This window comes from Ambystoma mexicanum, chromosome 3p (assembly GCF_040938575.1).
Source record: "Ambystoma mexicanum isolate Mex_15411 chromosome 3p, UKY_AmexF1_1, whole genome shotgun sequence".
NCBI lineage: Eukaryota > Metazoa > Chordata > Amphibia > Caudata > Ambystomatidae > Ambystoma > Ambystoma mexicanum.
Window position 1 is genome coordinate 988812116 of NC_090925.1, and position 27133 is coordinate 988839248.

At 47.4% G+C, this 27133-nt stretch overlaps 1 protein-coding gene across 1 annotated transcript in view; it reads left to right on the plus strand.

Moving 5' to 3' along the window:
* The window catches only part of RAB5IF (RAB5 interacting factor), a 136002-nt gene that overhangs the window by 42994 nt on the left and 65875 nt on the right, over positions 1–27133 (plus strand). Inside the window, exon 2 of the mRNA XM_069652280.1 lies at positions 5384–5487. Within this exon, the coding sequence (XP_069508381.1) occupies positions 5384–5487 (104 nt within the window). The remainder of the gene's footprint in view (positions 1–5383; positions 5488–27133) is intronic.

Consider the following 27133-nt stretch of genomic DNA (forward strand, 5'->3'; position numbering starts at 1 on the left):
AGGTTAAAGCAGTTCTTGGTGTTGTCGCTAGGGTCTGTTTTGACAGTTCTTTAGAGCCTCCCTTTTGAGGGAGCGTAATGACTGTAGTTCTTGAGTGAACGAACCATGAATTGTTGTGTAGTGATTTTCATTTTTTTTTTTTTTTTTTTTTTTTTTTTTTTGGATTCGAGTGGTGCTATGGTGTTGATGGCTGTAGAGAGGGTATCTTTGTAGTGATACGCTAAGGTGTTTGGATCGTTGGAGAAGGGAGGGGCTAGAGCTGGGATGTTGTGGTACGGTCGTAGGTTCTCCTGAGAGTTTTTGGGAGCCACTTATTTGGGTAGAGGGGGCAGGTGTAAGGATTTTCGGAGTGGAGGAGATAGGTAGGGTGAACTCAATATAGTTGTGGTCTGTCCACTGCAGGGCTGTGTTGGCTGTGATAGAGGTGAAGCAGCTATGGTCAGCAACCCAATCAAGGGTGCAGCCTTTGGTGTGTGTAGGGCCTAGGACTTTTTATGTGAAGCCTAGGTCAGAGAGCTCTTTAGTGAGGGAGGTGGCAGCTTTGTCTTTCGAGTTATTAAATCCTAGGTTTAGGTCGCCGAGAAGAAGGGTCTTAGTCAAGCCTTTGATGTTTTCGCTAAGTAGGTGAGTGAGGTGTCCCTGGAAGTCTGCTGGGAGGCCAGGGAGGCGATATAGTATGTGGATGTTGGTGGTATTATTGGGGGACAGTGCAAGTTTGACAGATAGGATGTCCGAGTTGATGTCCCAGGAATGATTAGTGGGTCTAATGGTGAGGGTTTCTTTGAAGATGAGGGCTACTCCTCCTCCTGTTCGATCTGGTCTGTCTTGTCTGAAAATGGTGTAATCAGGGGGGAGTGCGAGAGCGACTGCAGGGCCAGATGCTTCATGTAGCCAAGTTTCTGTAATGGCCAGTAGGTCGAGGTTATGGTTGGAGAGGAGATTGTATATTTCTGAGGCATGTGCTGGGAGTGAGCGAACGTTGAGGAGGGCACATTTGAGGTGTGGAGTGGGTGCGATATTGTGCTTGATGCTTGCATGGATGCTGCTTGTGTCAGGTGCAGTGTGTGTAGTGGGTGTGAGTTTATGTATGTGCGTATGTGTATGGTGTGTGGTGCGAATGAGGGGGGAACGGGAGCCTAGACGGTGATTGCGGTGAACTGTGAGCAAGGTTAGGTAAGTGAGATCTAGTGGTTGAGTTTGGCTCCAAGTCTGGTGCTTCTGATGTATAGAGGGCATGAAGTAGCTATGTGTAAGCCTTGAAGTTGTTGAGAGGTGATGAGACCGGACATGATGGCGTGAAGGTGGGAGTGGGGTGGTGCAGTGGTGGTTGGGTGTGAGGAGAGTTGGTGATTGTAGTGATATGGTTGTACTTGGCAATGGTGAGTAGGAGAGCAAGTGCAGTAGTGATGGATGTAGAGCGCGTGGTGAGTGTCTTCCAGGCGATCTTACTTGTGAGATTGAGCAGCATGCTGCGGGTGGGAAGGCAGGGGCCAGGTATTGCAACAGGTAACTCTTATTACAGTGGGCATGCAGTAGTGCAGACAACACTACAGTTTGATGATGTTCGTAAGGAGCAGGCTGCAGTGGGCAAGAGGCGAATGGCGAGACACATACATGGTGATAAAGCACAGTATAAGCACTAGATACGTCGGGTATATAATAGGCTGGATAGATAGGGTATACATTAGGATCGGGCTGCAGTATGAGGCATTGGCATAGTAAGCTAAAGGCAGTAATCCAATCATTTGGTGCATACACTGGACGCAAGGTACCACAAATGCAATACTACAATAAGCTAAAGGCAGTAATCTGGTCAATTATCACACACATCGCATACACTGGAAGCGAAACGCAGCATAAGTATTGGGCGAGTGTATGGAGCAAAGTAGGCTATTACGATATATACGTATGTATGAGAATATGCTGGGGGGGGAAGTGCATATGCAGCAATGATTAAAAGTTGTGTTTTTTTCCTCTTTTAGAGGTCCGTTTAGAGGGTGTGTACTAGCTGGTAAGCGTTGCGGTGTAGGAGCAGCAGGGAGTCTGGGCGCCAGCGACCAAGCGGCCACAGACAGGCTACGTGCCTTATGTTGGGTGCCTTGGGGGCGGGTGCTGGCTTGCGCCTTCCGGCGGGCTGGCGCACTGAATAAGCAAGTGCACACCAATAGGGAATGAGCAGGGTTGCTAGGCAAACAGCTGCAACGCTATCTGTTCGGCAGCCATCTTATGCAGGCCACGTGGTATTCCTTTCCATTCCATGCTTTTTTTTCATCGGGAATGAGCGAAGTGAGTTGCATCAAAAGATTTAGCACAACGGAGGGGCGATTGGGTCAGCGCCAGGGATTAGCAGACATGTTCTTGCTGGATGCGATTTACTTCGAAATCCGTCAGGCTCAGCTGTGCGGATGGTGTTCAGATTCAAATCACGCTGATCTGGAGGCGGGGGCTCCTGCCTGTCTGGGGGTATAGGATCAAGTGGCACAGACAGTGTTGCCCACTCCTCAGTCTGGAAAGTAGCTAGAGGCTGGCCTAAAAGTAGCTAAAAGTCGCTAAATGACATCATTGCCTAATTTGCATAATTGCCTTTGCAAGCTGTGCAATAGACGTAGGAGAGAGGACCAATGATGTGGGCCTACAATTCCCAGCATGCAGTGGGAAACTTGGCTGCTGTATGGAGTCACTGGCAACCCTACGTGCACCTATCATTAATTCACATAGAAGGTATCAATTCTAAATGCATTTTTCTGACATTGATAATGATTTGTTTAAACCCCAAAATGCGTAAATGAATTGATGATAAAATAGCTGCTACTGCTACCGTCAGCTTGAAGCACATACACTACATACATGAATGTTTATCTCTACAGTTTTGCAGAACGATCTTTGAAATCGTGTTGACTTCCTAGCCCGATAATACAGCGTTCCATTGGGGACAAATCTCGCCGCATTCTCGTGCCGCTCGCAGGACGCGGCTTCAGTGACACGACTTCACTTGTTGTGTGGGAGCCTGGCTGCAAGGACGGGGGCATTGATTGGAGGTACTCCTATTGTTTTGGAGACGTACACCCTTTTCTATTGGTTTGGAAACGTGCAAGTCTCCAAACCAATAGAAAAAAGTGTACGTCTTCAACCCAATGGGACTCGGGAGAAAGTAGCTAGATTAGTCGCTAGTCGCTTTCTATGGAGAAAGTCGCTAGGGACCTGCACTTTGTCGCTAAATATAGCGACAAAGTCGCTAAGTTGGCAACACTGGGCACAGACAGGCTACATGCCTTATGTTGGGTGCCTTGGGGGTGGGTCCCGCTTGCGCCTTCCGGCGGGCTGGTGCACTGAATAAACACCAATAGGGAATGAGCAGGCTTGCTAGGCGACCAGCTGCAACGCCATCTGGTCGTCGGCCATCTTATGTAGGCCACGCGGTATTAATTTCCTTGCTTTTTCCATTGGGAATGAGCAAAGTGAATTACATCAAAAGATTTAGCACAATGGAGGGGCAATCGTGTCAGAGCCAGGGATTAGCAGACCTGTTTGTGATTATCCACGTATCTTGTGGTTGCTGCTGCCTTGGCTGTATATCGCAACACCAATAATGTTGCTGCGTAATCTCAACCCTCCAACTCAAGGAGCTGGAACAAATTTATGGAATTCATGCTTTTCTCATGGTCCGCTTGTGACTTGCTCGAGAGTTGGAAACGCAGATCATTTGTTCAAGCTAGCTCCTACAAGAACGGCACGGGTACGCCTGCTAGTTTCCATGTATTATGGTATATTCAGTTGCTTTAGTGGAACTACCCTTTGCGTATGGATGTTCCAGCGTTACTGAGTTTCCATTGGGAAATGCAGATCGGACATTTGTAACGCCTGCTTCAGAGATCCATGTTTAACCTGCACGTCCCAGATTACAATATCTCTGATATGGTTTGCAGGGTTAATGTAACCTGCTGGGATAACAGCTCATCCACCTTCCTGTGGCAAACAGTCATGCTCTGGGAAGAGTAGAGGCATTGCGTGACGTGACCCTGGACCTCTTCTCTTTAAAACAAAAAATAATAATAATGTTTTGGCACCCAGTACAATATTTCCTGGCCCGGTTAGTGTTAGTATGCTGCATTGCTATACCCATACTGCAGTACGTGTCACCGCCATCCCTGGTGGCTAGGGTCTCTTGATGTGGGCGGGACTGGTTATAATGGTATTCCCTCCCTCTACACCGCTTTCATAGTGTGGTCCTGGCTTTGCTGCTTACTCTGCGATGTGTTTCATTACCATCAGACTATTTATTAATCACCAGGTAATAACTAGCTTTAGGGTTGAGGGTCTTGGGACTTCCCTTCTTGCCACTCTACCCTTCCCATCACTATATTCCTCCTGCTTTTTGTCTCTCTTGTCCACTGTTAACACCCTCTTCTCTGTGTTTCCGCCAAGCAACTAATTCCTTCCCTCCTCCTTACTTTGTGTCACCTCCAACCTCCTGTGTAGTGGCCGTCTTTTTTTCTTCTACTCTTCATGTTGGTTTCCCTATCTGTGCCATTCTTTCTTGACATCCTCTCCCTTAGACTGCTTTCTTTTTCTGCTGATAATATCTCTGTGCCACCTCCTGCCTTTTCCCGCCTCTTGGTTTGCTCTTTTTCTTCCCCTGCACCTTTGCAGTTTTTGCTGCCTCCACTCTTCTAACTATTTCTGCTCTGTGCCAGTTTCTTCCACCCTAGCTTTTTTCACCCCACCTGCGCTCTGCTAACACCCCCTCACCCCCCCCCCCCCACTCTCATTGCCTTTCCTCCTTGCCGCAGGTTACACACCCGCCCCCGCATGTTCCCTGCTCTCATTGCCTTAACTCCTTTCTACGCTGCCATACTCGAATCATCTCTTCACCTGTACTTTGCACTTCCACAACACATGTCAGATGCCTCATGTTCGGCCGAGGGTCAGTCTCTTGCTGGTTTTTTTGACTCTCGGATTACATGAGAGAGCTGCTGCCTTGAACAAACCATGTTTTATTGCACAATCAGCAGACACTTGTACAGGACCCTTGTTTTTCTACCCGCTGGCTTATGATGTAGACTGTAATTGTTCGCTGTCATTCTGCTTGACATCTTAAGGCTAGACAACAATTTCAGCAGAAAAGGGTAACTGGGGTGGAATCTATCAATATACTGGGACGGCTAGTGGAGCCTCCATGTACTCTCTCGGGCACCTGCTTCATGGAGCAGTTGGCATTCTCTAGCCACCATGTTCCAGCTAGTCCCATCTATCCTCCAAAATCAGACTTGGTCAAAACTGATAAGCAGTGAAGGGTGTGGATGAGGAATGGTTTTCGGCTTGGCATTTTGGATTGTATGTTCTGCTGTCACACATCTAACTTTTTTTGTTTCCCTCTTCTCAGGATGAGTTTTTAGACGTCATCTACTGGTTCCGGCAGATAATCGCTATTATTTTGGGCGTCATCTGGGGAGTCGTGCCACTCAAAGGATTTGTGGGAATTGCCATGTAAGTTGCTCTAATAAAAAGTAAGCATATCTGTTGAGTACAAAAGTAGAATGGAAACTATTAAACCTTAAACTGTTGTACAACGTAATAGTGATGTATTTCTCTAAACTGTTGAACAAATTAGTTTAACTTTTTTGTCATAACCTTTCACAGAATGCCAATTTGTAAGTCCAACAAACAAGCATGCTCTTAAATCACTTGTGTTTTAATACCTACGTTTGAGAATCCTAATGAAGAGAATTCATATGGGAACAAATCTTACTGGCATTATTTAGTTGCATGTTTAAACAGCATTTTAATAACGACTTTTTTTTTTTTATTTTTTACAAAATGATAATTTGAAAATTGAATGAGGCATGGTGGACTTGCTCGTCCTCTTTGTGTGTCTTATTCATGGGTCATTGTGGAGAGTTCACAGTTCTGGGCTCTATGGAAGACCTAACTTCAATTCTGGTTTCCCTTCTGGATGTTAAGGTTTTATAAAGCTTCTATGTGTAACATTTAGCCATGTTGCCGTGCATATATTCAAACTTGCCAAATGGTGTTAAGTTTCAGATAATTGTCCAGCATCAAGTTAGGTGGGAGTGTGCAAAGATGTAGTTAGCTGAAAGCTTCTTTGAAAATAATAGATGGGTAAAATGTTTGTTTATTTTGATGTTTCATAAACCACACAATATACATCAATCCACACGTGCAACCGCCCCCCCCAAAAAAGAACTGTACCCAACTCCGTTTAATATCAATTCACAACAGTCAATTGAAAATTTGTAAAATACGCATATGTGGCTCATTTGAAAATCTCCTCCTTGGTACAGAGTACGCAAATTGACAATTCGATATTCACTCATATTACCACGTTAAAAGCTCTTATCCGGAGTACAAAATGTACAAATTATCAGCTGTTCTATAAATGGACATTATAGCATTTTAAGCCTTATTCAAGCCTGGATAAAACGCTTGAGATGCCAATGAACTTTAAGGTCACGTGCAAGCATTAAATAGATACATGCCGCTCTACATTTTTTGAAGATTAAGGTTTCTTATCAAAAAAGATCCTTCTGTTGAGTGTGTTGCTAAACACAAAAAAATGCATATATTACTTTTGAAAATTGCCTATTGTCACCAACATTTGTTTCCATACAGCTTGATAAGAAGCTCGGAGTGCTTCACAGCTGCTGTAACCAAAACTGTATCACTGCCTCATAACTTGCTCCCTGGAATCACCCTGCCTAGATACACCAGCACAGCAACCTTGCCCACACCTTCTGTTATAGCTAAGGACGTGCCTCAGCTTAGACCTGCCTAACGTTGCGGATCTGCTTAATACTGGACCCAACGATATGCCCGCATCCACACATGCCACCATGACCCACCCAAGTCCAGCTGCTAACTCAGTGCTCAACTCAACCCTTTTCAATGCCCGCTCCCTACATGCTCACGCCCTTGGCATAGTGACCTTATCACCACGTACAACCTAGACCACCTCATGATTACCGAAACATGGCTCCATGAAGCCTCAGGCCCAGCCCTCTCCCTGGAACTTCTGCAGGATACACCATATTCAGACTGGGCCACCCGTACTCTGAAGGAGGGGGAGTTGTCCTCGTAGCTAAAGAAACCATGCCCACCAGAAAAGATTGACAGGACAATTGAACGACTACCTTCCCCTCAAACTTACCCTCTCCCCTAACTGCACTATCTCTCTCTCCACCTTGTCTGTCGAACTACAGGCCCGTCGTCCGACTTCCAAGCAGCCATGACTCACCTCCTCTCAGACAATCAAAAAAAATCAACTAAGGCCATACTCCTTGGTGATCTCAACCTCGGCCTCAACAACCCTAAAGACTCAGCCGCAAAATCTCTGGACAATGCATTGGAAATGCTAGGGTTCCAACACACCATCACCGCACCCACCCACGTTCAAGGCCGCACCCGAGACTGGCTCGCCCACCACAATTGCCCGCTCATCATTAAAGCCAACTCTCCACCCCTGTGGACTGAACACCACGTCATCCTCTTTGACATTAGTGCTCCCAAGAAAGTGCACCAGGCTGCGTCACCGCTCCCACCCGCCACCACCAGGAGCTTGCGACAGATTACGGCTGACAGGCTCAGACCACACCTACTTGGACCAGCCTTCAGGCCCCCTTTCACCAAAGACCCAGAGACACTCCCCCCTCACCTACAACACTGCTATTCAACTAGCCGTTGACAACATTGCCCCTCTCACCACTCGCAAAGCTAAACCAACCAGACATTCCAATGCTTGGTTCACCCCTGAGCTGCTAGAACTTTGTTTTAAAAAACTTACCGCCTTATCACTCTGGCAAACCAACCATCAGGACTCAGCCAAACTAGAGCTCCAAAGGCTATCCAGAGAATTTTAAAAAAGCTATAATCCGAGCTAAAGCAACCTCGTTCAACACTAGGATTGCCAATGCCAAATCTGACTCCAAAGAGTCCATCTTTGTCTATCACTATCTTTGGGGAATTAGAGACACCAACCCTACCTCCCCAGTCCATCACCAAGGATGAGGCCTGGTGTGATGGTATACAATCAGCAATACTCAACAAATTTGACACCCTGCACAGTAAAATCAAAACCACCCAACAGACTTTGACCCACTCCCCACCTCATAAACCACTCCAAAATAGCAGTGACACAGCCACACTCTTCTCTTTCAAAGAAGTCCATGAGCAGGACATCACTACCTTCATGAATTCCATCAAACCCTTTAACTGTAAGGGTGACATCTGCCTGGCTACCATCATCAAAGAATGTGCCAGCAGTCTCGCCCCATTGCTCACAGCAATCGTCAATGCTTCATTCGCGACCAGAGTGGTCCCAACATGCCTCAAAGAAGCATGGGTACGCCCCATCCTCAAGAAACCCCCACTGGACCCTACCTCTCTCAATAACTATAGGCCTATTACCACCGTCCGGTTCCGGCTAAAAATACTGGACAAAGCAGCCTACCTGCAAGTCCAGCAATTCATCGAAGCCAACAGCCTCATCAGGCTCTGTCAGGTTTTCGCATTGGTCACTGAACTGAAACAGCCATACTCGACTTAAAAAAACAAATGGACGATGCCCACAACTGTTAAACCGGCCCTACTTCTACTCCTGGACCTATCTGCAGCATTCGACCTGGTTGACCACAAAGTCCTTTGCCATCACGACATCTACAGCCCACTTCTGTCCCCAACACGGCTTCCTGGATCACCTCATTCCTACAAGGTAGAGCCATGCAAGTCTTCTCGGACCAAGCATCTGCCTCCCCTGACATCCTTTCTGCAGTCCCACAAGGCTCCTGCATTTCCCCTATCCTTTACAACATCTTCACCAGACCTCTCTTCCTCATCCTTGACTCACTAGGCATCATCTGTACCAACTACGTGGATGATACCCAATTCCTCCTCCCACTGACTGGCGACTATGAGTCTGACACCGTGTCTCTCAACTCTGTCTACTTGACCTCCAAGCCTGGATGGCTAAGAACGGATTGATTCTGAGCAGTGACAAGACAGAACTTCTCCTGATAGACTCCACTGAAACCTTGAAGAAACTTGACAACCAATTCCTCGATTTTCACGATTAACAACATCAAAATCGGTCTCTCAATCAGTAAAAAGTCTAGGCGTCTACTTAGACTCCAACCTCTCAATGACAAGGCAGGTCGACGCCATTGCCTCAGCCGCGGCATACCATGCCAATCTGCTCAATGAAGCCAAAGCCTTCCTGTCCAAGGATAATTGCCTCACCATAGCCAGAACTATAAACGTATCCCGACTAGACTACTGCAATGCCCTCTTTGCGGGCACGTCAGTAAAGAACATAGAGAAGCTCCAAACTATTAAAAACAAGGCGCTCCGTGCAGCCACCGGCACCCCCAGAAGGGACAATATAGCTGCTGTTAGGAAACGGGCCCACTGGCTACCAATTAAAGACCGTATCCTCTTTAAAACCCTGGCTCTTACCCACAAATGTTTCAATCTCACAGCCCCCCTATACCTCACATAAAGAATACCCAGATCTGCCTCCTCACGACCAACTAGGACACCCTATGCCAATCTCCTCACAGTACCGAAAGTCAAACGAGCCAGAGCAGGGGGCTCATGGAACGCCCACACCTTTTTTGGGACTAGAGGCAGAGTCAACCACTGGGAGAGGAACATACGAAGAAGACATGACAGGACGTCGGCAGCACCCTCATGGACCGCAAAGTGCCCGGTGAAGCCCTGCAGCTGTGCTGACCCCGTTTTCATATCAACTGGGATGTCCCGTATGGGCGGACTTCCTCCTTTGGGCTGGTGGGACCAACTAGTCTCAAGACAAGCTTCCATTTGGCGCATCCACGACTTGCTGTGCCTCCCCAGAGTTGCATAAGCCCAATACAAGGGGTCCTGTGACCATTGACGAGTGCATCGTCTTGCGAAGTCCGAATCCGTCCAAACCTTCGTGGGCATCAAGAGGACCCTACAGAAGCAGGAAGTCCTGATCCAGAGTCCCCTCACCAGAGACGAGGGAGCAAGCTTATTCCAAACAGAGTTTTCGTCCTTCGTTTGTCAATGAGAAAAAGGCGCCAAAACACTGAAGTGCAGCTGAAGCAAAGGAAATCCATTGCTGAGGAGTCCCTCTCCCAAGTACTGCTGCAGGAGGCCACCAGACGTCCTCCCTTTATTCACCACGACCAAGGTTCTGCCAAGCTGCAGCCAGGAGGAATCCAGCTGGAACATTTTTCTTCTAATCACAGGTACTGTGGGGCTTGAGGTGTTCACATTTTAGCCATAAGTGTGCTTCCTATCTTGCAAAGTACTTTTTTGGAGTTGATCTCAACTCACCTGCACTGGCCTCACAGCTTGTGCTCTCTACAAAGTAGCTCGGTTGAGTTACTGTGATTTCTTCTGAACTTACTAACTTTGTAAAGACTGTATAAGAAGAGGTGCATCAGAACTATTGACTTTGGCTATCCTAAAGGCACTCCTCTGAACCGTCAGTACTTGTTCCCTCATAGGTTATAATTGTGGATACTATTATTTCTGGGATAAAAGTTTCTGATGCTTGTGAATCCGCCTCGAATCACATGCTGTGTACTAACGTTGCACATGGCTCTGTATTTTTATTTCAAGGAACAAAAAATTCAAGGCTGAGCATCGGAAGCAGCTGTAACGTCAGTTGCAGCGCTGCTTGACACGTGTCTCCCTGCTTGATGGGTTCCTTTCTCTAATCGGCCTGGCGTCTGTCTTGGCTCCACGCTGGTCTGTTCCCGCTTCTGCTGCCGGTGGCTGTAGGATTTTCGTGCCGCCGGCTGATAACCACTGATAGCCGCAACTTCAACACCATACTGCTGGATGGACGTACAGTTTCCTGTATCCCCTGTGCGTCGAGCTGGTACTGCAGTATTGTGGCTGGCATTGCGGGCGGTCTCTGGTTTTGCCCGGAAACGCATGTTCAGCAAGTATCTTTAGCTTGCTTTAACTGAGCGCCATACTTTGCCTCACTTTTTCGGTGCTTAATTCCCACCGCGGCAGTGCCCTTACACCCTTACTGTCAATTGCCAGTTGTATGCACCCAGCTTCCTATGCCTCAAGACGCTAAATCCAGTAACTAAAGCCTCTTGCATCCCGACGCAGCATAAACACAATACCATGACTCCAACTCTGTGGCTGCGTTGTCATCCGCTAAGTGGGATCGCATCTCTAAAGTACTGGCTCTATGTACATGTAGAAGGCAGAGAATTTGTGTGAAGAAAACTGAGTTGCCGCTTGACGGCAGTGGCACCCTCGACAAGGCCATTGATATGCCTCTAATGTGTTCAGGTTTGGACTAAAAAAACAAAAACACAAATAGCCTCTGGGGCCACTAAACTGGAATATTATTCAGAAAGTACTGGTGTACCTCTGACTCCGATACTTCAACACCTCCTCTTTGAGGAAGGGGGTACCAAGTGCAACCATGCCTATCACCTATACTTCCTGACCGGCTTCGAGAGAAGCAGTACTTCTGAGTCTTGGAGGCATTCCAAGGCTACAATCCTTAGAATTAAATCGATGTGACACCTCCTATGACTTTGATGCTTGGTTGGCCTCTTGAGTCATTTAAGACATTATGTTCACAATACTGATAACTGTAGCCAAACAGTCCTTTATGACCCGCATGCATTAGACCCTCCAATTGTTAAAGTGAACTGCTCCCACCCACAGTCTTGGCACTCAAAAATGTCTACTATTCACAAACTACATTGGATGTGCCCAACGGTCCAAGTTTCGAGCCAATGTCATTACCGTTGGCAGCACCAGTGGCTCTGATCACTGCTAGAAAGGTGCGACAACAGAGCTATAAACTTCCTTCTCCTGCATCTGTTGACTCTTTTGTTAAATCTCATTCTGATGGCCCCCTGGGACCTATGAATTTCAGACCTAAATCATCCAACTTGCAGAGTCTTCTCCTAAGAAAATCCCATAGGACACTGCCCAAGGATGCACATATTAGAGATCTGGTGTTGGATCATAGGAACTTCATTATCACGAACGTAGCAAAACCATCTGAGAAAGAACCAAGAGAAGCCCTATGTAACAAAGTACTTGCATGGCTTTGTGCAAGATCTGGGCCAGGGGTTGTTTGATGCTCTGCTTTTAAAGTTTCTATGTAGAATTGAACTTGATGATTGGTGTGCCCAGAGGAACAGGGACTGTGTGGTGGTGGGATGCGGAAATAGTAACTTGCTCCACTTTTTTATTTTTTTTAATTCTTTATATCTTCAATGCATCAGCACTTTCATAACATTACATATATTTCTCCAAAGGTAGTTACTTGTATCGTCAATTTACAGAATCTGTTTCCGGAGTTTCTTCTATGGTACCTTCTTACGGTGCATCGAGTCTTTTGTCATTCCTCATAGTCCAACCAGTGACTCAGTAACATTACTAGCCTTATAAACCACAATTGAACTCGTCTCTACCCAACCCCCCCCCCCCCTCGCCATTCCCTCCCCCTTTGACATGACATAATAATAAGCATACTTCTGTTTTTTTTTCAGTTTGTATTACTTAGGACCTCACAGATTTAGTTTCAAATTACGCTGACCTTGGCTAGTATGCGTGGTTTGTAAACTGTTTTTCTCTGTCCTTGACACATTCATGGAAAGGGAGCCAGATTTTCAGGAATTTCTGATAGGTCCCTGCATTGAGAGCACATACCTTTTCCATTGCTAGTACTCCCTAAATTTTTACCCACCAACCTGCAACTATGGGGCCTTTCGGTGATTTCCAGTTTTGTGCCAGAGTCATGCGAGCTGCCGTCAAGAGATGCATAAGTGCAGCATTCCCACCTGTTGCTGCGTATATCCCCTCCACCTCTTTACCTAGGAGTGTCCACCTCGGCACCTAGGAGTGTCACTACTGGCATTACAGGTAAGAGTGTCCCCATAATCTCTTTGATGTGGCCTAGAATTTCTTTCCAAAAGATTTTTGACTTGGGGCATGTCCACCACATATGACCCAGTGTCCCTAGTTCCCCACATTGTCTCCAACATAATGGGGAGTGGTCCTTGTTTATTGCGCTCAGTCTCTGGGGTGTCAGGTACCACCTATGGCAAATTTTATAGGCCACCTCCTTTATAGCGGTACATTTGGACAGGGTCTGTGCTCCCATTCCTCCTCCGTGATAACAAAACCCAGGTACTCCTCCCATTTGTTTATGTATGGTAAATCCAGTGTATATTGTGTTCTGTCAAGCAGTTTGTATAACCTTGCATTTCCTTTCGTCTGTCCCCTTTCTCTCATGGTCAGTTCCAGTCCTATTGGTGTTCGGGTACACACTTTCTTTACCTCTCTTTGGGAAATCCAGTGTCTAATTTGGATATATTTGTATCTTCCTGTTTCCCGCATGTGGAACTCACATTTACATTCCTCTTAATAGAAGCGGTATGCCGTCCTTTCTAGTTTCAGTGCATCGCCTCCCTCCCACATTTCCCAATAAGTGCTTTTAATATCTGGGGAGAAGTCTGCATTGTGGCACATTGGACTGTGTGGTCCCAATCCCGGAGTGACGCCTGCCCATTTCAGTGCGGAGTCCCACTTTTGTAGCGACTTTTGTTGCCTTCAACAATTGGCCTTCTGCCCCCCTTTTCTGTGCATGTATTGATTGTAACTAATTTATGGGAATGGTAGTTACTCCTTGCTCTATTTTCCCCCAGCTTTTTGTGAGTCTAAGTCTGACCAACGTAGCATGGGTGCTATCTGGGCTGCAAGTATGTACCTCTTCACGTCAAGGACACCCAATTCCCCCGGTCTACAGAAGTCGGAGTAGTATGTTCCTCCGAATCCGGGGTTTCTTTTTATTCCATATAAATGTGGTGATCTCGTCCTGTAGTGTTTTTATCATTTAGGCCGGTATGCTTATTGGAAGTGAGCTAATGATATATAGTAGTCGAGGGATGTTTAACTGCTGCTATTCTGACGAACCGTGAAAGTTCTTGCGTGTCCCATCTATGTAGGTCTTCTCTAATTTTCTTCCATAAGGGGAGAATGTTTGCTCCATATAGTGTCTCATAGTTCCTTGTCAATTTTATTCCCAAATATTCTAGTGTTTGCTCTTCCCAGATTAGTGGATATGGGTTGCTTAGTTCTTATTTCATCCTGATTATCTGTTAAGTTGAGTGCTTTTGATTTGTTAAAGTTAATTGTGAATCCTGAGACCTCAGCAAATTCCCTTAATTTATTCATCACCTTTTGTTAGTGATTCTTTCGTTTCTTTCAGGAATAGGAGGATACCGTCCATGTACAGAGCTTCTTTATGTGGTTCCCCCTTCGCTTTTATCCCTAAAAGTTCGGGGTCCTGTCTGATTGTGGCTGCGAATGGTTCCATTGCCATGGTGAAAATCAGCTGCGCCAGCGGGCAACCTTGTCGAGTCCCCCTCTGAATCTTTATCTGGTCTGTATATGCTCAGTTTACGATACATTTTGTGGATGTGAGTTGAAATTTAGCCAGGGCCATGCGTATAAATGTTGCTCCACAGCCAAATTTCTCCAGCACCCGTTCTAGGAATCCCCAGTCTAAGCTGTCAAATGCTCTTCGCACATCTAATGCTACTATAGAGCATTTCTGTTCTGTTCTGTCCTTTCACCTATTTCTATCAGATCTATCGCCCTTTTAATGTTATCCTGGGTATGTCTGCCCGTTATAAATCCTGCCTGGTCTTCATGTATGATTCTTGGCAATATTGTCGTTGGTCTCCTAGCCAGGATCTTGGTATATAATTTGGCACCGCTATTTAAAAGGGCAATTGGGTGGTAATTTCCACATTCCGTTTTGTCTTTTCCTGGTTTGGGAATTAGAATCGTAATGGACCTGCCCATATCCTCCAACACCCTCCCTTCTTCCCTGATTTTATTACCTAGACATGTCCTAGGTGGTGTTAATTGTGTTCTGAAGGTCTTCTAGTATCCATTACTGAATCTGTCAGGCCCTGGGGTTTTATTGGAGGGTAACAAAGTTATAGCCTTGCTAACTTCATCTATTGTGATGGGGCTTTCTAGGGCTTGTTTTTCTTGGTCAGTCAGTTGTGGCAAGTCTACCTTCCTTATGTATTGTGTTTGGAGAGTTGGGTCTAGTTCTTCTCGTTTTAACAGGGTTTCGTGGAATCTTTCCATGATCCTTATTTTATCCCTTTCCCCCATCTATGGGTTCCCCTCCTCATCTTGCAATTGTGTAATGTGATTGCGAGCTGTTTTTCTACGTAGTTTTTCCGCTAGTAATCGGTTGGCCTTGCCTCCCTGGGTGTAGTAAATTTCTCTAGTGTTCAGGAGGGATTGTGCCGAACGTTCTCCTACATGAGCTTCCATTTGGGCTCTAAGGTGTCGCAAGTCTCGCAGTGATTTCTGTTTGTTTGGTTTTATGTTGCATTTCTGCATTTTGTATTATTTCCTTCTCTAATTCAAGTCTGGTGACTTCTCTATTCTTTGCATATATAGCTGCTTGTGAGATGAATTCCCCTCTCGTTACTGCCTTCCCCGCATCCCATACCACTCTCCAGTCTACCTCTCTGGTATCGTTTTCTTTAAAGTAGTTAGTCATCGTTTGGTCTATGTGGGCTCTAAGTGCGATATCTTTCAGGATCTCCATTGTTTTCTACCCGGTTTATTATCTGGTTGGGCTTCAATTCGCACCAGTACTGGAGCGTGGTCAGAGAGATATTGTAGACCTATGTTTATGTCCATTACTTGTGGTATCGGGGTAGCTGAAACGAACACCATGTCTGTGCGTGAATAGTCTTTGCGGACTGCCGAATAATGTGTGTATTCCCTTTCATTATTGCGAAAGAAAATCCATGTTTCAATTAGATTAAGATCGCGGAAGAATTTCCCCAATGCTTGTTGGTTCCCTGGATCATTATTGGAGGGAGGTTGGGGGGGGGGGGAGTGTCTTGTCAAAATGAGGGTCCATGACACAATTGAAAACCCCTCTGTCTATTACTTGACCCTCGCACCAGCAAGCTACTTTCTGTAGGACTGTGTTCAGGAATGTCTTGTTTGTCATTTGGGCTGTATAATGCTATTAGTGTAAACATTTGAGACCCCAATGTGCCTTTAAGGACTATAAATCTTCCTTCTGGATCTTTGTAACAGAACTGTTTTTTAAATGTTAGTGAGGCCCCTAGCAGGATTGCCACCCCTCTAACTTTGGTCTGACTTGTTGCAAAGTATTGTGTAGGAAACGTGCAATGTGCCATTCTTTTCTCAACTATAGCTAGTAGATGGGTTTCCTGTAGAAATACTATGGAGGCCTGCAGATCCCTCAGTCTCTAGGATGGAGCGTCTTTTCATTGGTGAGTTGAGGCCCCGAGTATTCAGGGTTACAATGTTTATTGCGTTGATATCAGCCATGGTCCCTCTTGTGTTGTCCCTTATTATGTGTCAGCTTAACCTCGTACCATTTCTCCCACTTTGTGCTGTATGTCATGTCATTCCCCCACGTTACTCCCATAAAACTTGTTTAACTTGGCTTATTCCTCCCATCAAGACAAACTTTCCCAATTTGTGTTTGCAACCCTTCATATCAGTTCAGTTATAGGGTCCTTCTAACCAGACCAGTAGGGCCTCTAGCTCCACTTTTTAAACCCGTCCAAATACCTGCCTATCAGCTCTTCGAATCTAGGACTGGTAGTTTAGTTTGGCACGATCTCCCATTTTTGAAAATGTTAACATGATTATTCTTTCTTTTTAGTTTTACTCCAGCCTGATTTTTTTTTTTCTTTTTGTTCCTTTTCTACCTTCAGTGTATTTTTGTTATTTATGTATGTTTTTGTTTGTAAATGTGTTTCCTTTTGTAGCGGCCTGCGGGCGTGTAGCGCTTTATAAGAATTAAAATAAATAAATGAGTCCGACATCTAGTGGTTATCGTGGAGTATTGCATCTTTCTTTCGCAGATCGAAAGGGGACATCGACATGGGTGTGACTGTAACCCTATCCCTAACGTGCAGTGTACCCAAAATCCCTCATGCGTCGAGGTCCCTCAGATTGTTTTTTCCCGCCAACCTAGTTGGTCGCCTTATGCGGAGCTCGCAAGAGTTAATATTGCTTACTTTGTCCCATGAATGACTGTCGTCTAGTCTCCCGACTAATCTTATTGATGGCTGCTTCGTGGGTTTCCTGCCACCGAAGATATCCACAACTGCTTGTGTTGGGGAGAATTCTCAGAAATGTGCTAATTCCCTCCACCTTAGAGACCCACAACAACTTTGCTGGATTTTGAGGACTTGATTTTTTTTAACCTGGAGAGAGTGAGACTCCCTTTTTTTCCACTCTCTCATGTATCTTAATGTGCTTTTGAACTCTTTCTTTTTTAGTTGTGGTGTCTGACAAACTCCGTAGGCATCATCTTTTACATTCACACAGCACCTTCAGTGCAGTGCCACAAGGAATTATTTCAGATTTCCCAAAGGTTTAAATACCTTCTCTGGGATAAACTACTGTTTCCCAGAGTAGTAAAGTGAAATTGACTTTACTTACATTTGTAACTTTCTAGACCCAGCACACACTATCTTACCATAGGGTGCTGGAGGGATTACCTTGTAACCCCTTTGTCTAGCTTCTCATGTAACATATTTATGTTACCCTTTTCTCACTGAATGGCTGGCAGTGGTTTCGTTTTAGCTACCGTGGTGTGCATTTACCGCCGCCTGCATTTGCAGCTGCAGGATGTCAAAACGTCCTTCTTTTTTCGCCATTTCTTTCTGGAAAGGTCCTTGAGATTTACTCTGCGCTCGAAACCAGGTTTGGTCCCTATGTTCGCTTTGCCTTTGGCGGGATTCACGAGTGAAGCCCGCCTCTGTCTCCAGGGTGTCTGGGGTAGGCAGGAAGTGAGGCAGGTGCCCGAAACCCCCTGTGCTTAGTTTCCTAGGAGACCCAAATGCACTCTGTGTGGTGATTGGCCAGCTGACTGTCCGGCAAGGACAGCCACCCTGCTGGGTGATTGACAGCTAGGCTGGAATGAATGGGAGAGAACTGAATGAAAGATTAGGCTTTTTGCTTTGAAGGGAGAGTCGACCACTAGACGAAGGAACCGAAGAAGAACTTGAAGAGGATGCCTGCTGCAACTCCTCGACTGTTGGTTTGCCTGGTGAAGCCCTGCTGCTGTGCTGAAACTCCAAATTCGTATAGACAGAGAAGCCCCTGCAAGGACAACTTCTCCCTTTGAGTTGGTGGGACCCATTAACTCCAAAGTAAGCCACCTGGACATCCATCTCGGAGCTGGTTGAATTTCATTAGAGTTGCTGCTGGAAACCATATAGCCAGGGAGAGGCACACAGATTGTGAGCATTGCTTTTAAGCTGGCCTAGATCTCCAGGAAGATCCTCCGGACTCCCAGGAAGCAGGACCAACCGAGCCTGAACCCCTTCAACAGAGTGCAGGACCCCAGAAGCAAGGAAAGCCCATCTCGACAGCCAGGAACCACAGTGTTGCTATTTGTGGTAGATGTGAGGAGCTGAAACACTGAACAGCCACTGATTTGAAGATTGCCAGTTGCAAGCGGTGACCGTCCCATTGCAGTGCAGGAGTCCCCAGAAGTCCTCCCTCATGTCCCCACGACTGAGGCCTAGCAACAGTGGGATCTGCAGAGCTGCACAGGAACAGAAGTCATCTGCTGCACTTTTTCTTCAATTCAAAGGCACTGTACAAAGTATAAGAGAACTTACCTCTTATTGTAGAGTTGCTTGCATCTCCTACTACTCACAAGTCTAACGGCTTGTGGCCCTACATTTGATTCTTCTTTTCTTCAGACTTCTAAAACATTGTGCAAAGACATTTTTACGTACCTACCAGAAGTGCTTCATCCTATATAAGACTTTTGCCCATTGACTTTGGCTTAGCCTGTTGTACTGAATGACTCTTCTTGGGAGATCCGAAAGTATTTGCCTGCTTAAGAATATTGGTGGTCTCTTGTTCTAATAACTGTTTCCTTTTACCATTTTCTAACAATAGTCTAAATGCAGACAGTAAGATATTAATGTCCCCAGCACCCTAGCTATTGAAGTAACCTGAGGGTGTAGGTTGCGTCTGTGGGCCATCCAAAAAGGCTCTTTACTGATTTAGAAATTAAGAGTGTACAGTATTGAAGTGTATTTGTGTTACTATTATATTGCTCCCTTCCGAAGAAGGCTTATTCTAACTGACTGATAAATACATTAATAATTGTTTATTCAAGAAACCTTGAGTGTAAGAGTTTATTTGGATACTTGTCACTGTGAATCTCTGTGTAACTCCCCTACAGCTCACATTGACCCCTCTTGAGATAAGCCTGGCTGCTCAACACACTACCTAAACTGTGCAGGACAAGCTTATACCAAAGGTTGGGTTTCCTATACCTGTAGTCCGAGTTGTTTGTAGTGTTTCCAGAGGGTACTGCATACAAACTTTGGCTAACAGCTTGGCGACTGTTGAACTGTTCGACGATTGTCGCCCACGTGGCCTCTGCCCTCCGGCCAGGCCCTTACAGTAGGGAGAGTGGGACCCTGGGTTTATTCTTCTTAAAGAATGTATTTCCTTTTCCCTTCTTTCTCCATTTGGTCTGTCTACCATCACTCTCTGCAATGGAGAGGACACCCTTTTAAATGTTGCCCTTCGTGTAACGACAAGTTCCCTTGGAAGGACACCATCACCGTTGTAATCGGTGTCTGCATCGAGACCACGACGAGCGCTCATGCAAGTCCTGCAAGCTCTTTCGACTGAAAACGACAGACAGACGGACTAAACGGTGAGCTCCCAAATTCCCGGTCCCGACGGACAGGCCACCTGCTCTGTTACAGGGAGTTCATACCCCAGTGACAAGTACACACGCACCACAAATACCTAAATACACAACACCTAAGGCCTCCTCGACAGAGACATCAAAGAAGCGCGCAATGCCAACGGGGCGACGAAAACTTCACCTCACGAACCTCATTGCGGTTTGGGGCTCACCAGGCAACCATCTTCGGGACATGCGACTGCGCATTCCTCTGGAAAGCGCGTTCATCCAAAAAAACATACGGCTGCTGACACATGGTCCAAGGGCGCACAAGCACCTAAGGCTTCGGTGGAGTCGTCGACGCGCCATCAGGCGTGTCGAGTCAGCTGCCGAAAGTTGGCGAAAGCCTCACTGCTATTATTTCGTCAGCTACAGAACGTACACAAGGGCGCTCCCTCTCGTCGAGAGAGGAGTATTCTGAAGCCCCCAGCCTCTCAAAGGCCTTATTAGGAAAATCTCCCCCTTCTGGGCAATCTTTTCCACCTCCAGACCCTTTGCATCTTCCCTATGTACTAGGGAGAGATTTGAGAACAATATGGACAAAATGGCCCAATTTATTCACTTTTCAGACAAATACATCACTCCCGAAAGACCTAGGAAAGAGGACTCCTGCCCCATTCCACATACATAGAGGAAACTTCCCATCTCTGCTCAAGGCCACCAAGAGGATATCTTAGATTTCTCAGAACAAGAGGATACCTATGATGACATTAATCCATTTGCTCAGGACCCAGCTGACCAAGATCCAGACTGGGATCCAGATGAGTCCGGGGATCAGGGCCCTTGGCTATCACCAACACACCCCTGACTCCGACGACATTTGTTTATATCCCCCTTCTTCGCCTCCACAGAGGGAGTCCTCACCTGTGGATGACCAAATGTTGTTCAACGCCATTTTAAAGAGCAGCCGATCATTTTGCGATTGCTACACATGAGCCAGCCCCTGACTCTGACTTTGTTGCGGATATTCTCAAGGAAAAGCCTCCAACTAGTCAAGCTATCCCTTACACAATTCTATAAAGAAGCGCTTAGCTCCTTCTTTGTTGGCACCGTCCCTCACATGGGTGGTCAACCCTAGGATTAATAAATTATTCCGCCCATCTTCTTCCAACCCACTTTAAATATAGGGTCATGCCACACCGGACTCCCTGGTGGTTAAAACCACTAGGAAGAGGGCGGGGGTTCCACTGTCCTCCAGATAAAGACTGTAAATCTTTATGCCCATGGAAAACAAATCACTTTAGTTGTGGCCTATTCAACTAGGATTGTCAACAATCCAACTCTCCTGGCAAGCTACAGCAACGTCCAATGGGGCCTAGTCCATGGTGGCCTTCAAGTGGTCCCAGAGCCCACCCGATCACGCCTGCTGGCGTTTGTTGCTGAGGGCAGACAGGTTACCCACAACATATTAAAAAATAGTCTGGACTCTGCAGAGACTGCTGGACGCACTCTAGCCCAGGGGACCTTACTTAAGAGACACGCCTCGTTGAAGAACTCCGGCTTTAAACCAGAAACTCAGGCCCTGCTTATAAATAAACCAGTCGAGGACTACAACCTTGAGAAAGCTGTCCCTGGAGACTGCCAAGAAGGAGCATGAAACGCTGAAGTCACTCGGTCAAATCATGGCCAGGCCCTTCCACCAACGTGGAGGCTCGAACTCCCGCTGTTCCTTTCATGTGCAGTCTTTCTTCCGGTCTCCCCATGGACAATATGGCTTAGGAAGTACCTCCTTGTCCTCCGGCCAAGGCTCTTCCAGTAACAGCCAGTAGCAACAGAGCGGTCCGGCCTCCACCTCAAAGTGACTCGCCGATTCAGGTCCACTCCCACGCCTCCCTGATCGGGGGTCGCTTGTTATTCATTCATGTCTGGGAGGGGAATCGCATCAGAGCAGTGGGTATTGAACACTGTTACCCATGGCTACTGCATCGAGTTTCACCGACCACCTCGGTACCACCCACCGAATAGCGTCTGCATCCAGCACACCTGCACATCCTGCTGGAAGTGGTTCAGATCCGCTTAGTAAAGGGTGCCGTAGATGTTGTCCCCATTCACCAGGTAAACCAGGCTATTCAGTGTACGTACTTGTACCCAAAAGATCTCACCATGCGCCCTGTGTTAGACCTGGGCCCAGCGAATAAGTATGTAAAACCTCAAATTCAGAATGACAACCCTGCAGGAGGTATGGCCACATTGGATAGAAAGAGCCATACTTTCATATTTCAATGTTGCCAGCGGTCCACGGGTGTTCACGAAGGTACGGTAGTAGCTGCTCACCTGTGCTGGCAGTCCATCCCAGTCTATCCTTACCTTGACGACTGGCTCATAACAGGGGATTCATATGGAACATGCTAAACAAATATCCAGAAAGACGGTAGATCTCTTCAACCTAGGTTTCTCGATTAACAAGGAAAAAGTCCAGTCTAAAATCCAGCCAAGTCAAACAGTTTCTGGGGGATCTAATTCGGACAAAAGACGGCCTTGTCTTTCCCTCCAATGAGAGGGTCCAAAACATTCTGTTCCATATCCCTCACTATGTAGCCAGTCACAAGGTGACCGTATGCAAGCCATGCGACTGTTGGGCAAGATGCCCTCCTGCATCTACCGAGTTCCACACGCTCGCTGGTGCCCCATGCCAGAGTGGCTCTCGAGCCAATGGTGCCAGGCGAGCTGCCAGTGGGACGATCTAGTGGTTGTCTCGGCAGCCCTCGTTCAGTCTCTGCAGTGGTGGTCGGGGGGGGGGAGACCTTCTGCAGGGGAAATCCTTCACAACAGACGCATCTTTGATGGGGTGGGGGGGGAGGGGCTCACCGCCTTTCACAGACTGAGCACGGCGTGTGGTCCGCAGCGGTAGCATCCAATCACATAAACTTGTTGGAACTGATAGCAGTGTTCAAGGCCCTGGAGGCCTTCCAAACGCACCTCCAGGGGAAAACACTTCTAGTCCTCACGGACAGTTCTACGGCCATGTATTACTTAAACAAACAAGGGGCACTCACTCTCTAGGGCTGGCCAAACTGTCCCAGAACATATGGAAGTGGGCTCTCAAACACAAGATGTTCCTCCCGTCACAACATGTTCCAGGGTAACTCAATCTTCTGGTGGACTTTCTCCACAGAGACTTCCCTCTACCCGTAGAGCACGAGTGGGGACTACAGGAGGACATTGTCGTCAACGTCTTCGCAGACTTCCCAGAGATCGACTTGTTCCCAACTCTGGAGAACACCCAATGCCCAGATTATGCCTCCAGATACCCTCAAAACTGCTCCAAGGGGAACGTTCGCTGGATAACATGGTCAGGGAAATATCTCTAAGCCTCCTCCCCTACCTCCTGTCCCCCACCCCTCCGCACCCTCCTATTCCTCTGCTCAACAGACTAGTGCACAAGATGCCAGTCAGGATGATTCTGGTGGCCCCGATGTGGGCCCACCATCCATGGTTCTCCCATCTCTTGGCAATGTCAGTCTACCCTCCCAGGAAGCTGGGAAGCTGCCATGCATGCTGTCTCAAGACCAGGGGGGAAACGCTACATCCATGCCCTCAAACTCTCAATTTAGCAGCCTGGCTCCTGAGGTCATAGAGTTTGAGCACCTCCAACACCCTCAAAGATGTATGGACATACTTCGAGAAGCACGGAAACCTTACACCAGGCATTGCTACTCCAGCAAATGGAAACACTTTGTCATCTGGTGTTTGTTAGGCAGAATTCTCAGAAATGTACTTATTCCCCTTCACCTTCGAGACCCCCCCCCAGAAACTTTGCTGGATTTTGAGGACTTGTTTCTTTCCACTTGAGAGTGAGTCTTTTTCCCCCTTTCTCAGGTATTTTGATGTGCATTTTACTCTTGTGTTCTATGGTTATGGCGTTTTAGATACCCACATATGGCACCATCTTTTTATTGTCACACAACACCTTCAGTACAGTGGCACAGGGGTGTCCCTTGGACTCCCCAAGGTTTAAATGCCTTCTCTGGGATGAACTACTGTTCCCCAGAGAATGTAAAGTTAAATTGACTTTACTAGTCTTTTTAAATTGGTAGACCCAGCACAAACTTATCTTCCTATAGAGTGCTGGAGGGGTTATTTAGTATATCCCCTATGTCTAAACACTCTTGTAGCTGTCAAAAGCTAGCCTTTCCTATTGAAATGGCTGGTGGCAGTGCTATTATAACGAACTACCATGACCGCGAACACCGGTAGCTAAAAATCGGGGCCGCCATGTTTTTCAATATGGTGCCCAAGACCCCTCTGTAAAAATAGACTGCGGTCATCTTTTTCGACGTTTCTTTGTGGAAAGGTCCTTCTGGTGTCTGTGCGCCAAACCAGGTTTGGTCCCTTTGTTCGTGAGCCTTTGCCGGGCTTCAGGAATTAAGTCCGCCCATGGCGTCTGAGTGTCTGTCTGGGGTGGGCAGGAAGTGAGGGAGGTGCCCGACTCCCTGTGCTTGGTGTCCTAGGAGACCCAAATGCACTCTGGCGTGATTGGCTGGCTGACTGTCCGGCAAGGACAGCCACCCTGCTGGGTGAGTGGCAGCTAGGCTGGAATGAATGGGAGAACACTGTTTAAAAGGCGAGTCTCCAGGGTTGGATAGCAGAGTCGACCACTGGAATGAAAGAACCGAAGACGAGCTGGAAGAGGACGGCTGCTGCAACCACTGGACTGTTGATTTGCCCGGTGAAGCCCTGCTGCAACCCCGAATTGCCAGATCTCCAATCGACAGAGAAGCTCCTTCAAGGACGGCTTCTCCCTTTGAGTTGGTGGGTCCAAATCAACTCAGCAAACGCCTGGATACCATTCTCAGAGCTGGTTAAGGTTAACCAGGGGGAAGAATACCAGTTTGTGTTTGGAAGCCACAGTTACTTGAGCTGAAGTGACACCATTTTGTTAGCTCGGACGATCATGGGCAGTGCAGGAGTCCCCCGACGTCCTCTCTTGTCCCCATGACTGAGCCTCAGGAACAGCGAGACCTGCAGGACCTGCCAGGAACCAGTGTCTTCAGCTGCATCTTTTTGCTCCACTTTAAGGTACTATGTCATATGGTTGAGAGAGCCCAACTCTGGCGGTGGAAGTTCGTGAAACTTTCCCAACTCGCAGGCCTAAACAGCTTGTGACCCAGCATATCTTTCTTTATCGCCTGAACTACTTCTAAATATTTTACAAAGACTTCTCCATTTGTACCAGAACTGTGCTGTCCTATCCAAGAACACTAGACTATTGACTTTGGCCTGGCCTATTGAATCGAACTGACACTCCTGGTACATTGAACCTTTGCATGATCTAAAAGAAGTGTTTTCTAACCCTTTGTACAAACCTATGCTTTTTATTCCTATTTAAAAGTACTGTTTGGCTTCTTCTTCAGGGGAGCGCAAACTGTCTTTATAACTTTGAGTTTGATACTGTAGTTTCTGATGTTTGTTAATCTGCTTAGAATCACATGCTGTGCATAGGTCCGACATCCAGTGGTCACTGCAGAGTATTGCATTTTGTTTTTCGTAGTCGAAAAGGGACGTCGACAAGGCGTGTCTGAAACACTATCCCTATAGTGACGTGCGTTGTACCCACAATCCCTCACGCGTCGAGGTCCCTCAGATTGTTTTTTTCCGCCCAGCTAATGGTCGCCTTTACACAGAGCTCCTCGAGAGACATTGCAGATTTCATCTCCTCGACCTTTGGTCGTTTTCCTATATTAATATAGAACATATCGATCCCCCCCCCCTCGACGCTGTTGTGAAGCTGTCTCCGCCGAGCAAGATCTTCGACGGAGGGGACGAGCGGAGGAGATCCTTCGGCGTTGCCGAACACGTGGCCTGGCCTCGCAGGCCATATACAGTAGGGAGAGTGGGGGTCGTGGGACATCTGTTTCTTTTCTGAGAATGCCTTTCCTTTTCCCCTTCCTTTCCCTTGGGGTGGTTATCACGATTTATTGCCTCGGCTATGGAGAGGACACCCTTTAAGTTTTGCCCGCTTTGCAAAGGCAAGTTTACTTGGAAGGACAAGCATTCACGGTGTAACCGCTGCTTGCCCCTCGATCACAAAGAGGAAGGTTGCACGGCTTGTCGGCTTCTTAAGCCTAAGACTCTAAAAGACCGTAGGGGCAAGAGGTGGGCGGCCTACGCTATGTCGAAGGCCGACGCTTCACCCACCGTTGCTACCACCGACAGTGACGAGGAACGTGATACCACGACCTCCGCTACGGAAGTCGAAAACCCCCCTAAAGAGCGCACACGCGCTTCGTCGTCTGTCCCCGGCCCCGACGGGCTCGGCTCACTCCCTGCTTATGGGGATGAACACCCCGGCGACATTGACGCACACAAGACCACACATAAGCACACAACCCATGGCTCTTCTTCGTCGAAGGCGAAGAGAGCATCAGCGCCCAAGGAGACGCAGGTTCCACCGGCGGCCTCCTCGGACCGTTCGGGTTCGAAGCCCCTCTCGCAACCGCAGCCGCGACCAGCGACTGGGCTTTCGGCAAATAAGGGCGCCGCCCCCAAATCATCGGCCGGCGCGCATCAGCAGAAAGCGCATGCCGCCGTAGAGCGATCGACACCCATAACGTCGAAACCACAGCCCTCCGCTGACAAACGAGTCGCTGAGAGCTTGGCGAGGATCGTGGTAGCCGACGCCCACAAGCGTATGCCGAAAGACACGTCGAGCGCTACGCAGAGGTCGAAAGACACGCCGAAAAAGCCTGAAGAAAGACAGGGACTATCTCCTTCAGTCGAGGGGACCCCCAACACACCTGAAGGCTTTTCGGAGGGCGCCGGGACAGTTTCCTCGACGTTGTGGGAGAGGTCGAGCCGTTTTCAGCTACAAGACACTATTTTTCCCCCGCTAGACCGCTCAGGGGTACCCCATGAAACCATGGAAAGGCTCCATCTCTGCATGGAAAGAATGGAGAGGTTTATGAATACCCAGAACCCTCCCACTCCCAAGAGAATAAGAGAAGGGCTTCAGGAGGACCCCAGGGCCAAAATTCCGAGACTAGTCAATCCCCACCAGGACACAGCCTCAGACTTCCATAGTGTGTATGACCTCACTGGGGAAGAACATTACTTTGAGGAAGAGGATGATTTTATGGACGAGGAAGAGGGACGGAACCAGGAGGAAGGTCTGGAAGACAGCCCAGACTTGGTAGGAGAAGGCTTCGGAGAAAATCCAGAAGAAGGACCTTCTCACCCCTGGCAATCCCCATCAATATATTCTGACACTGATGTCCTGAACCTAAATCCTCCTGACAATTCACCTATTAGAAACATGTCTCCCATTGACGATCAGCCCACATTTAATGCCCTGTTGCGCAGAGCAGCAGCACATTTCGAACTGGACACTGGGGAGCTCTCTCCTGAATTAGACTTTGT